At 37.8% G+C, this 12,830-nt stretch overlaps 1 protein-coding gene and 1 long non-coding RNA gene across 2 annotated transcripts in view; one reads left to right on the top strand and one right to left on the bottom strand.

Annotated features, from left to right (window-relative positions):
• usp43a (ubiquitin specific peptidase 43a) overlaps positions 1–12,830 on the bottom strand; it is a 126,094-nt gene that overhangs the window by 4,371 nt on the left and 108,893 nt on the right. Inside the window, exons 12-14 of the mRNA XM_085161675.1 lie at positions 12,082–12,201; positions 5,522–5,771; positions 2,956–3,114 (exon numbers count right to left, since the gene is read on the bottom strand). Of these exons, the coding sequence (XP_085017801.1) occupies positions 2,956–3,114; positions 5,522–5,771; positions 12,082–12,201 (529 nt within the window). The remainder of the gene's footprint in view (positions 1–2,955; positions 3,115–5,521; positions 5,772–12,081; positions 12,202–12,830) is intronic.
• Positions 2,617–3,899, top strand: LOC146516697 (uncharacterized). The gene is made up of 3 exons (XR_014874383.1): positions 2,617–2,838; positions 2,951–3,139; positions 3,354–3,899. It is a non-coding gene; the product is annotated as an uncharacterized LOC146516697 (long non-coding RNA).

Below are 12,830 nucleotides of genomic sequence, written 5' to 3'. Positions count from 1 at the left end.
TCTAACGTTTATCTAGCTGTGTCAGTCTGCCGGTGTAAGTTTATTTTGATATTTCCAGTTATGTTATATTTGAGTTTAACATTAAAGCTGTTTTGAGTTCAAGTTTTGCCTCAGAGTGTCTGCACCTTGGGTCCTATTCCTGTCTGCACACAGCCGTTCCATAACAGAGTCTACATAATTTTGTTTTGTGCTGTGCTGTGTAAAAGTTGAGTTTTTGCCCTGACATTTTTTGCTCCGGGCAAGAGAGCAAAAAGTGAAGTGACATCGGTACAGTTACTTTGAGTTTAAGGTTACAGAGGAGCTGGCAGCAGTTTATGCTTTGCACATGTGCATGTTTTGATAGGGCTGAAATGGGCTAACTAGCAGGTGTTACTGCCAACAGCCTAAATCTGACAGGGAAAAATGCAGGACTTTTGAAGTGGACGCAAGATTTTCTCTAAGTTATTGTAAGATCATCACAATATGTAACGTGTTGAGGCGACTCCTGTTGTGGTTTGGTGCTATATATAAATAAAACTGTATTCAAAAATTGAAATATAATATAACTGAAATGAACCAAGCGCTGTACAAGAGGTGATCTGTAAATTATTGATAAAAATTAACCACGATGTTGATGTTGTAACTAAAATACCTAACTTGATAAAAGTAAATTTGTTTGTAGTTTTGGAGCAGCATAAGACAGGATATGGTGACATAGGCTACCAAAACACAGTCATATGGCTCAGCCTGGGTATAGTGCTGAAAACAGTTTGGGACCTGCTTTTGTGAGAAGACGGAGAAGAACATTCCAGGGCACTCAGAGGAAGAATGGATGCAGATCTTGCATTTGCTGTTTATATGACTCCACTAAATACCAAACTGCAAGGCAGGGGTCTATTTGCACATGAATTGCATAGTCCTATGAAGGCTTTTATTAGAAGGTTGCATTTCTTTCAAGATAATTGGAGAGCCACATTCTTGCTCACATGCCACCTGTGAAGATATTTTTTTCTTTGTAATTACCTTTATCAGAACAAAAATTCTCAGTGATAAAGTTTAGTAAGAAAAACAAACAGTAACAAAAAAACTGCAGATGAGGTCATTAAATTACAAGCAAAATAGCAAAATAAGAAAAAATTATTCGCAGGCTTGGAATCATTGTCCAGTTGTATTATCCAGTTTCTAACAAATGATAATTAGTTACTGATTACTTTTTTTAAGTAACTTGACCACCACTGCTTGGGAGTACTACATACAGTATGGTACAGACTCCAATCATGTGAAAAACTAGGCACAGCTCATGATTCAACATATTGTAGAACCACCTCTAGCAGCGATAATTTGAAAATTATTGTGGAATATTTTTTGGCCCTTCTTCTTTATAACACTGCTTAGTTCCTTGAGGTTTGCAGGCATTTGTTTATGCATAGCACCCCACAGGCCCTGCCACAGCATTTCAATCAGTTCGAGGTCTGGACTTGATGATAACTACTTAAATGCACTTGATTAGCACCACCTAGCTGCTGCTTACCCTCTTAATTTCTATAGAAGCATTAAAAGTGTACTTAGTTTTTAAAAGGACTTCAGGGAGTCCTGTCTTTTTCATATGACTGTATGTTCAGACAGTTTGTCTTTTTGACTTGTATTGTCGGTGCACCACATGGAAAGCGGTCACTGGTTATTTGGATTTGTAAAAGGCAATAGGAGAGGAGATTACATAAAGATAAAGGTTGGTATTATAATGATTTCAGGCATTCTGACATTTGTAGTGAGTGTATGGCCTTCAGTGAGCTGCCATGGCAAAATGTTTCAAAGTTAGCTGCATAAAATTATTACTACTATTAAATCTGACTTTTAGCTCTTAACATACTCTTACCAGTGACATGCGGTTCATTCATCTCAGTTTAATAATTAATAATTTCCAATTTAAAAAAAGAGTCAAACAACTGACTTTACAATATTTTGGATGAGTTCTCTCTTTCTTTTCTTTTTTGCAGTCTGACAGAGGACTTTGCTACACATTCAGCATTTCATGTGGAGCTAAATGAGCAGATCTGACAGACCCGTGGTTTTCTGTGAATCAAAGCAGGTTCTTGACAGTACGGTCTTCTCTGTTTGTACCAGCATATTCGGCTCTTACTTCAAAGGTTGAAAGACCTCAGTATCATAGCAGCTCACAAGATGCAAGTCAGTGAGGCAGGAGCGCAGGGATAGGTGGTATGTATTAGGAAAAAAACATCTTTTTGCATCATTTATAGTCATGGGATTGGCAGCTGATTTCTTCAAGTCAACTTCCACTTGACACGTACGGAGCTGTATTATATAAATATCCAATTAAAACAACTTTTATTACATTTTTCCTCTCTTACTGTGAAAGAGGAAGAAGAGGGATCACTTATGTCTCACTTTTGATTAATTAGTGATTACAGTTGTACTTTATTGTAGGATGCATGCTTGAGACTACAGAGAGCAAGGTGCAATTATCTTACTGTGTTTCTTACAAGTTGTTTGTTGTTAATGATTTATTTGTGGTCCAGCAAAATCATTGTTATTCTGAATTATTCCTATAGCAGTAAAAGTGCCCCACCCCACCATTTATGGAGTCTTGCTCTCATAAAAAGTCCATTTAAATGTAAATAAACTTTGCACATACTCAATGTACACATTCAGCAAGAACAGGATGTGTTAGTTTGTATTGTCTACATGGTGCATGGTGTATGTGTAAAAGAATCTTTGTCAAACTGTCACCAGATACGCTCAGATATATCAGATACGGTGTCAGACGTGTGCGTTTTGCTGAGCACAGTGCAGCAGACAAAACAGATATCTTTGCGTCCTTGAAAACCACTTCTGCCTAAGGTACGTATGTTGAAAGTACAGACATTAATTGACTACCATTTTTAGGACCTTTGAAAAACAATCACAAGCTCTTATATGCTTTCAGTTGTCTGGTTTGCTTGCTATTTCACAGCATACCTCTGATGGAGCTGCTGGCTGACCATGGGGGAATGGTGTTTCGCCTCTGGTAGAAAAGGATGTAAGCACCCCTTGTGCACACTTCCTCATCTTGCACCAGGTCTACGCTGCTGTCATCGTAGCTATACCACTGACCATCCACTGAATTCCTACAGTAAGCTGGAATAAAAAACAGACAACAACGGTAAATAATGTTTTTCTCGCATAATTGTTATCAGAAAATTGCATGCAATATGGAGATGAACTCATTTTTCCCCTAAAATGCATAGCCTTGGGAGGTCCATAGCACATAATCTCTTTGCTGCCTGTAAATACAGTGTACATAGAATAGCTTCACATTTAAATGTGAGTTGTATTTTCCTTCACTGCAGAGACTGTTGATAGTGTATGTTTCTCAGCTTGTTAAAGCAGCAAGACAGAATACATCAAGGACCATTCCTGGACACACGGAGCTGCTCTCCAGCTACAGTTTCTTGTTGTTCAGGTGCTATTTTGATTTATTTTAAAAATGTGTTTAAAGATGCTGTTATTTTTTTTCATTCCAGTAAAATCAGATCAATTTTATTTATTTTTCTTAGTTAAATGAGGGACACCACCACAGATTGTGTTATTGTGCATAACACTGTTGGGCTCTCAGGTAAAAGAACCAGGACAGAATGCAAATGTAAAGTGGTAGCTGCCATGGTGAAGACCTGCTTTCTCCTAATCTCCAGTTGAGTCTTCAATTTTATTGTTGTATTTCAAATGTAAATTTGATTTATTTCAGAGCCCGCCATATTGAATGGTGCGTATGTAATGTTTTGTATTGATTGTAATGAAATTATGCATGACAGTTATTTACATTTTTAATGAAAATAAAGATTAAAAATAAATAACTAAAAAGTTGTGCTGCTAAGGATACAGTACAACGTCACTGCATTGAGGAGCCAATGGGTGGGGCTTTATACCACAAAATCTTGGAAAACCTCCTTTCCTCAACCAGAAATGTATGTGAAATGTATATTGTGGGGTTTTTTTTTCTTCTTTTGATGGTATTCAGTCTCCTATGGAAGCCCGCTTCCGCCACAAAAAAAAAAACAAAAACAAAAAAAAAAAGGATCCATAACTCAAAATTTCGACTTATTAACTCGAAATTTCGACTTATTAACTCGAAATTTCGACTTATTAACTCAGCTACAAATGCTACAGCTAAGCTACCAGTATTACATCTATTCATGAATGCACAGATTGCTGAGTATTTTCAGCGTGGCTTCGCAAATGATGAAATCCTTGTGCTATTAGCTGAATCACATGGCGTTACTATCAGCAAACGTACTCGCGAAAGCGCCAATTTGTTGCGATCCGGTTTTGAGTGCGCGTTCCGCCTGTACATAAACTACACATAGACCGTACATGATGTTATTTTACTAATGGGGAGCCACCCATTAGTAAAACAACATCATTCTTATCAGACAGACAAAGTTTGAAAATCCTCCACATACTGACAGTCTAAATGGCAGCCTGGACAGTACCTGAAATTGGAAATCCATCCCCCATTTAGGGACTCACTTAGCGACTTGCAATTATTGTGCACAGGACTATTGGGATGAACCACAGTTCACTGAGCTGAGGACAGTAGAGACCCAGACTGCTGGAGGGTTGTATCGAATTAAAATTAAAACAGCACAGAGCAGTTTAGTCTGTTGAGGTACTGAGTATGACAGATGGGCATAGACTTTCTTAAAACTGACTGGTCAAAAACATCTGCCAAAGAAGACGGGATAACTCAGTGTTGCATGTTATTTGTCATTGAGAGATCTGAACTGTCATTTGAAATGAAAAATGGTCTTCCTTGTGGAGTTAGCATTCTAGTTAAATCTGGTCCCTGTTGTAATACACACACACACATACACACACAGACTAATTTTCATATCTTAGTGAGAACATCTAATTGACATAATGCTTTCCCTAGCCACTTACCCTAACCATCAAAAATGAATGCCCTCAGCCTAAACCTAACCTAATTGTAACCGTGAAACTAAAACCACATTTGGAGCCTCAAAAATTCCTTCAAACTCGTGGGAATGATCATTTTGTCCCTCTAAGTGGCTGTTGGTCCCCACAAGTATAGTGGCATGCCAATTTTCTGTCCTCACAAAGATACCTAAACATGTACTCACACACACAACCCCGTTCAGCTATCTTAGTGAGGATCTTCATTGACATAATGCTTTCCCTAGCCCCTTACCCTAACCATTAAAAATGAATGCCTAACCCTAAACCTAACCTAATTGTAACCCTGACACTAAAACCACATTTTGAGCCTCAAAAATGCCTTTAAATTTGTGAGGACCGGGTTGTGTGTCCTCACAAGTGACTGTTGGTTCTCACAAGTGTAGTAGAATGCAGATTTCGGTCCTCACAAAGATAGCTAGACAGGAACACACACACACACACACGTGTGCACGCACACACACACACTTTGTATATATCCATATTATGCAGTAACTTCATTTGTGTGGATGTGCCAACTGCATGACAGAAGAGTGTGTATGAAAAACAATAAGAAGACGTCATTGTTGCATACCAGTATAATGTCCTCCATGCATTCCTCCGTGATGGTTACACACAGCATAAAGATCATACAGGAATTCATGAGGAAGCATCATGTCAGCAGCTTGGTGTGGTTGGCCTGAGTGCTGTTTCCAGGAAGATGGTGATGGCCCCATATTCAGGTTCTTCATGCTCTGGCTTCGCTTCACTACATGCGGTGCCATGTCCAGACCAGTTAGAGGGAAACGCACGAGTGTTGACAGCTTGTTCCTTCGCTCTCCAACCTGTTTCAAAAATTATTATTCATGCATACAGTCCATACACACCATTATGTTTGCACATTTTTGTAATTTAAATACTTAGAAATACTTTGTTTTCTTTTGCAATTCTCAATAGTAATGTGGCAATTACTATTTTTGCCTATTGGCAAAGGCTTGACTGATTCTATATCCACTCTTTTGCTGTGACAGGAACAGCAGGGACCCTATCTAGAGAAACGTATGACTGATTGATTTACAAAGCATTGTGTTGATTATAGTTACAATGGAAAACAAAATGTTCATTTCCTTAAAGATGTGTTGTGTCTAGAAAGTGATTTGAGGGCACCTGCGGCAAGCAGTATGAAGTTCACAGGGCATACACCAGTGTACCCAGTACAATGGCTCAACAATCACCTTTCAACATGAGAGTGACGAAAAGCATTCAAGCAAGAAAATGCTTGAGTAGCTTTACAATAAGTTTTGACTGTTCTGAGTGGTGCAGTAATAGAATTTCCCAACATAACAACTGACACATGCGAGCCTGACAGAAAGAATCTGAGTCTGAACACACTTTTAAGATATTTCAGCTTTGGGTATGTAATTTATTTGAAAATTTTAAAACATAAATATTTTTGTTTCCCTGTTATTTTAGAGTCTTTACCTTACAATATAAAGCACCTTGAGGTAACAGTTGTTGTGATTTGCGCCTATATAAATCAATCTGAATGAAAATGAATTGACCAAAACATATAGTGAAAGCTGGTCAGGAGATTTTTGAAAGTAAAGTCAGTACTTTTAATGACCAGGTCTGTCACCTGATCTCACTGAGCAGTGGCTGAAGACAAAGTTAAAAACAGAACAGCTCGTGAGCAAACAACTGGAATCAACTGCAGTAAAAGCTAGACCTACATTTAGATTCACAAAGCTCTACAACAACAAGTGAATATGCAAGCAAATATTACTCTGTTAGGAATCTGAACATCTACAAAAAGATTCAAAAGTAAAACCACCAAATAGCTGCCAAATGAATTAAACGGCAAATAAATAAAGACAAACTATTTGCATATGTCAAAGAAACATAAATGCAACTGGAAATATGAATTCTGCTTTTACTTACTGTCAGTTTTATTCCAGAGGCTCTTTAGAAGTAACCAGAATCAGAAAACAAAAGTTTTAGGTCAGTAAAAGAAGTGCCCAGCAGTTTTCTCTTACATACTTGTGATTCAGTATGGTTTTTATATTCAAATCACTTTTTAGTATAGAAGCTCTCCTACTGAGATTGGATCCTTATCATGATGGAAGGCCTTGCATAACCCCCAACCTTAGAAATTGTGCTGTGCAGATTACTGGCTCTGGTCTCTGATGCTAAGCCGGTGCTTGGTACAGATTTTGGCAGACTGACTGACTGAATTCTAATGCAGAGAGAAAAGGTGTGTCAGTCAGGAACTCCAAAATCAGGCTCTGATACTAGAGTTTTTGAAGAAATGTGAGGTGATCAGTAGGGCTTAACTCATGGGGCCTTCCCTCTTTCTGCTTCTTTCTTTCCAAGCAAAGTGTAAAAGACTGAAGTCTGACTTTTTGTCCTTGGCTCTGGACAAGAGCTGTGGTGCCTGCGACACAGCCCACATATACTACTTCCCTTTGTAGGTGGAATAACAAAAGAGTTTGAAATTGAGCAGCACAATAGGAAGTGATTTGTTCATGGAGGAGAGTTCATGCTTTGATAGAAAATGGGAAACACTGACAGGTGTTAGAACTGATTTTTGTCCAAATCTGACATGGAAAAATGTTGGACTTTTGAAGTGGACGAAGGATAAAGTAAGTGAAATTAACCCACAACTAAAATTGGTATTTTGGCATTGTATTATACACTAAGAGGTGCTGTGTAAGTCAGAGCAAAATAATTAACCATGTTGCTGATGTCATAACTAAAAGAGTTTATCGGGGAATATATATCACACAGGCGTCAGGGGGTTCAACCTGAGCAAAGTGCTAAAAACAGTGTGCAGCCTGACAGCAAAAATTCAACAATTTTGTGAGACACAAGGTAAAGGACATCCAGAACTGTCAGATGCATAATGGAAAGCTGATGCTGCGTTTGCTGTTGATGTGACTGTCCTTCATGTTTCTACCTCAGCTTAAAAGCACTTGTTCAGGCCAAAAACAGACTAGATCTCTTTCACTGAACAAGAAGAAAGAACTGAAAAACGTCACATGAATACATGAAACTACAAGTCAAATAGCAGTACAATATATTCTATAAAGTAAAATAAAGTTTAGGGTATTTGAAATTTAGCAAAAACATGCACATTTTGCTCAGTTGTTTTTGAGAATATTGATTAAATTGATAAATTGTCTTAAAATATTGGTGTTTTTAACTATACCTGTTTTACATTTTCATTGCCTAATTGTAACATCTGTTCTCATCAGCAGCAGTTTATAAGGACACAAGATTAATATTGAGCATAAATGAGTCCAGCTTATTGGTGCAGCCCCTCACAGCAGTCCCAGTTTCTCAACATTCAACAGTTCCAGGTAAGACCCGTAATGACTGTGAGGAATTATTATGTTCAGCAAGGCGGTATTAAGCACTAATGTAAAATATTACAGCACTACACTCCCAGGAGTGTGCGGAGCAATTGTACAGATTAAGTGAAAAGAAAAATCCCATCACTACATAACTTCTTACATCTATTCTATCCACGGAGGACATAAATGAATAGGCTGGGTCTCAGGAGCATATTGGCACATATGGAGTGAAAGGATCTTCAGGGATGTTCATGGTTTTTGGCATTAATGCTATACGCAGTATGTGGCCCATAGGGAAAATTAATTTGGCTTCTGGAGAAAAAATAGGCATTATAACATTGATTTATCAGTCATTTCTGTGTTAGGATATGTTATTAAATGTGGCAACAATGTTTTTATGTTTTTAAGCTCCCATCAGCTTGGCATGTGTTTGCAAATGTAAGTGAAAATTGAAGAACTATTGTAAACTCTCTGATAAAAGATTGTTTGTTTCTTTGTTTATTAAATTTGAAGTTTCCTAAAACCATTAGCTGTGTCATTGTGACTTAAACTTGTCCTGGTCAGGGCCATTGAAAAAAACAAAGTGATGGCTTAAATGAGACCAGATTAGTTAAGTAAAGGTTAACAAATGCTACCATTTTGTTAACACAAACCAGTTTGGTCGCGTTTCTCTGAAACACAGGGAGCCTTTTCAGATCACGGGATATTGTTTGTTAGCTGTGCTGGAAAACAAGATGTTTTCCTAACGTGGCAAAAGTTTAATTGTTATGCACGCTGGCAACATGTCCAAGCTTAAATATAGTAGTATTACTCTGTTACTAAAAAGATTACTGTGAACCAATTACGAATAAAAGGTCGCATGTTATGACCTTACAGTGTTAGGCATAGCAAACATAGCTGCTGCAACAACATACTGATAACTTACAATGTGTTAATTAAAACTGAGAGAAGCAAACATCTAAAGAAAAGGGAAGGGTTCACTTTTGAAACAAGGAACAAGAAGAACCAGGCATACGAAGGGATACTAATGAGTCTCCTGTGAAAGCAGCTGTTAAGGGTTCGTGTCAAGGGTTTTTCAAATGTTTATTTACAGGGAGACGCACAAACGAAGTCGAAACCTAATTTCTATCTGTAGTCCCTTAGCAAAAAAACACTAGTGATGGGTCAGTTATAGCAAAAAGGCATGGTTTATTTTAACCCAGTCATGGCAGGAGATTCAGTACAACTGAAACTGGTGTGCATACCGAATGATCTCAGCTAGGGAAATGACCTACACACTCTAAAGCCTGTGCTGAATTACTATGAAATTGCAGTACGGAGTATGAGTAAGGTATGAGAAGCTACCATGTGAACAGATGGGAAAAACATAATAATAAGAGACTCCACCAGACAGCAAAAAGGAGAAAGCAGCTTTCTGATTATACCAGGTGTGGGGAAAAATATGGCCTGGTGTACATAGACAGTGAGAAAAATTCTAACCACGGCAGGCCTCTGTGAATGAGCCATCCTAAAAGCATATATCTGTATATCTGAGGCTGAAAAAGCCTGTGGCTGATCACTAATTCTTCTTTCATCCACTCCCTTCATGCATCATCTGCCTCCATCTTACCCCACACCTTCTGTAACACCAACCCTTTGCATGTCCTCTTTCAGTTTTCATTTGTTTTTTCCTGCATCGATGTACAACATCAGAATGTTTCATAAAGAGTGGTTAGAAAGTCCCATCAATTAATTTGTGTGGCACATTTGCTTTCATCATAGTTGTTTTCACTTGCCTTCTTTCATGTTCTTCCTTTCAGTAAACAGTCAGAATTCATAAAAACACCACTTTTATCTTTTTTGTTGTTGCCATGGCTCTAAACAGAGTTTAGTTGAGGAAGAAAATGCATAGGTTTGAATCCTTTTTAACTTTCCAGACTGAGATCTCCCAGGATATTAAAGAACTTCACGGTGGCAAGGTAATGGGGGTGTGGGGGATTTAGACCGATAATGATAATACGTGTTTGGAATAATGCATGAAGGCCAGAGAAAGGTGGGGTGTTGGTTTTAAAGAAGCAGGCTACGAGGCATGCTTCAATGATTGTGACATGGCGCTTGCCTATTTCACTAAAGAGGAAAGGGTGATGGAAAGAAGCTTACTGTGCATAGTTTTTTCAGGCTGTTGGGGATCTTTCAGTTTCTCTTTGGATATTGACTGCTTTTTCTCTCATTTTCATTCCAGTCCTTGCCTTTTGGTTTGTGTTTTAAGCCACTTAGCACTGACCTATAAATCATTCAAGCATAAAAGACCCGTTGCCACTGATTTTCAATCCATACCTCAGCCCATTTCTCCCTGTTTCCCTTTCCTCAGAATGGTTTCTTGAAAGATGCTCTTTGACTGAGACCATTTTTGATTATGCTTCGATGAACATTAGCTGGATCAACAGAAGGGTTAGAGGCATCACTGCATCCATCCTTTTTTCTTAAGGACTTGACTTTCATGACTTACTGATAGCCTTTTTTTTGGGGGGGGGGGGGGGGGGGGGCGCACTTAGGCTACTTTTGTCTTTTAGGCCACTTTTGTCTTTTTTTTCCTTCCGCTTGTCCAGTTTCCTGCAGATCATGATGAGAAGTTTTCAGCTAACAGCTCTTTAGGAATGACCTTGGTGCAAAAACACCCTCTTAAACTTTGTTATCTTTTGCATTTTTCATAGATTCAATTAAAGCAAAAGAAACAAATTGTGGTTGTTTGTGACAGGCTGGTAGTAACAAAGTGCTTGAAGATATGATATAAAATTGGTTCTTTGCTAAATTGTCTGCTATGTGTAGACACAAAACTGGTTTATGCCTTGAGTTATGTGCCTTTTCATGCTTGAATGACACACAGGTCACTGTTAAGTGGCTTTCTAATATCGAATCCAACACTGGGCCATCAAGAGAAACTGTAAACACAATAATGAGTTTATTAATTCGTAATTTGTAGTTGTTATGGCAAGTATTTTATCACACACATGTTTTCACATAGCCATCATCCACAGAGAAACAATTCATTTTTACTCATTTTTATACTGAGCTGCTCTTTGACAGAGAGGTTGTCTTTTTCAATGACTGCTCACAAATGGCCCTTTCACAGTATTCATCTGGCTTTCCTTTCTTGTTTGCTGCAGTGCTTTTGAAAACATTAAAGGCTACATTTCTTTACACTTAAACTCATCTTTTCATTTAGTATTTCAGGAAACATATTTGGCTTAACTGAGCCATAAAAATGATCTTCTCTTATGCAGATGAGTTCTCACAAACTGCTTTCTTGTTAAAGCAAATCCTTTAGACAGCTGTGGTTTCTTTAAAAGACTGTTCATATAACTAGTTGTTAATTGGTAATTACAAGTATACTCCTTTCTTGCAGCATTCAACAGACTTGTTGTTGTGTTTAGATTCAGCTTTTTTTGCACTGTTGTGTTAAATGTAGTCTGCATAATGTGTTTTAAATTAGACTAAACACAGTAAACTTAATAATTATAATAATAATAATTATTTCAATCCATTTTACAAAAAAACCTTAAAGTTATTATTGTAAGTTGATGCTATTTGAAATCACGTTAATTTTAGTCATTTCAAAGGTGTGTATTCATATTTCTTGAATACTGTATCTGGCTCTTTTATAAATTGTCAAATTGTCTGTGTAGAGTCAGATAATAGTTCCTCAGGTGTTTGTTACTACCATAGACATCTTTTAAATAAATGATTTTGATGACTGTAGTAGTAATGTAATGATCAAGATGAAAGATGCTTGTCTTCACTTGAGACCACTTTGAAGCTGGCCTACCTGACGGAAGCGCTTGAGATGGAGGATCAGTATGTCCGGCAGAGTCCACAGGCTCATCTTCACCATACCCTGTTGAAGCTGCTTACAGTGGGGGCACTTCCAGGCATCATCTGGTGCAAGCTGGAATCAATATTTACACCAATTAGCTGCATAGTTTCATAAATAAAGCAGGTGATATTAATCTATTTTTCATTTGCCTTTCCCAGATCAAAAATAAAAGCTTGCCTGATTGATTTTTTCACGCGTTTAGTTTTGTCATAATGATGCCTGATTGCATGAAAGCTTTTTGAATTAAAGTCTTGTCCTTGTTCCACTTAAAGGTGGAACAATTTTCTCGCTTTCCTCGTCTTTGGTTTTTCATCTTCACAGAAGCACCTTAAGGCACTTTGAAATCACTGTATAGAGGAGGAATTGACTGGATTTTGTATGGCACATTTCTCATCTTATTGACCACTAAAAGTGCTCTACTCATTCACACAGCTCTTCATATAATGCTACAATATACCCCCCAAACACATACGCAGATGATAAATGATGAGCAATTTCAAGGTACGTTTGACATGCAGACTAAAGGACCCATTGATAAAAAAAAAGTACACCACCCCTCCAATTACCGATAAATCTATTCTACTGCCTAAGCCATGGTCACCTTAAATACACTTTCATTAGCTCAACATACTAAAATGCATCATCTTGGGATTTTTCTCTTCTTGCTTTATGGTTTAGAGGTCTGTGCTGCAGACTGGCAA

This window comes from Neolamprologus multifasciatus, chromosome 6 (assembly GCF_963576455.1).
Source record: "Neolamprologus multifasciatus chromosome 6, fNeoMul1.2, whole genome shotgun sequence".
NCBI lineage: Eukaryota > Metazoa > Chordata > Actinopteri > Cichliformes > Cichlidae > Neolamprologus > Neolamprologus multifasciatus.
Note: the sequence above shows the minus strand (reverse complement) of the source record. Positions and strands in the feature narration are given on the sequence as shown.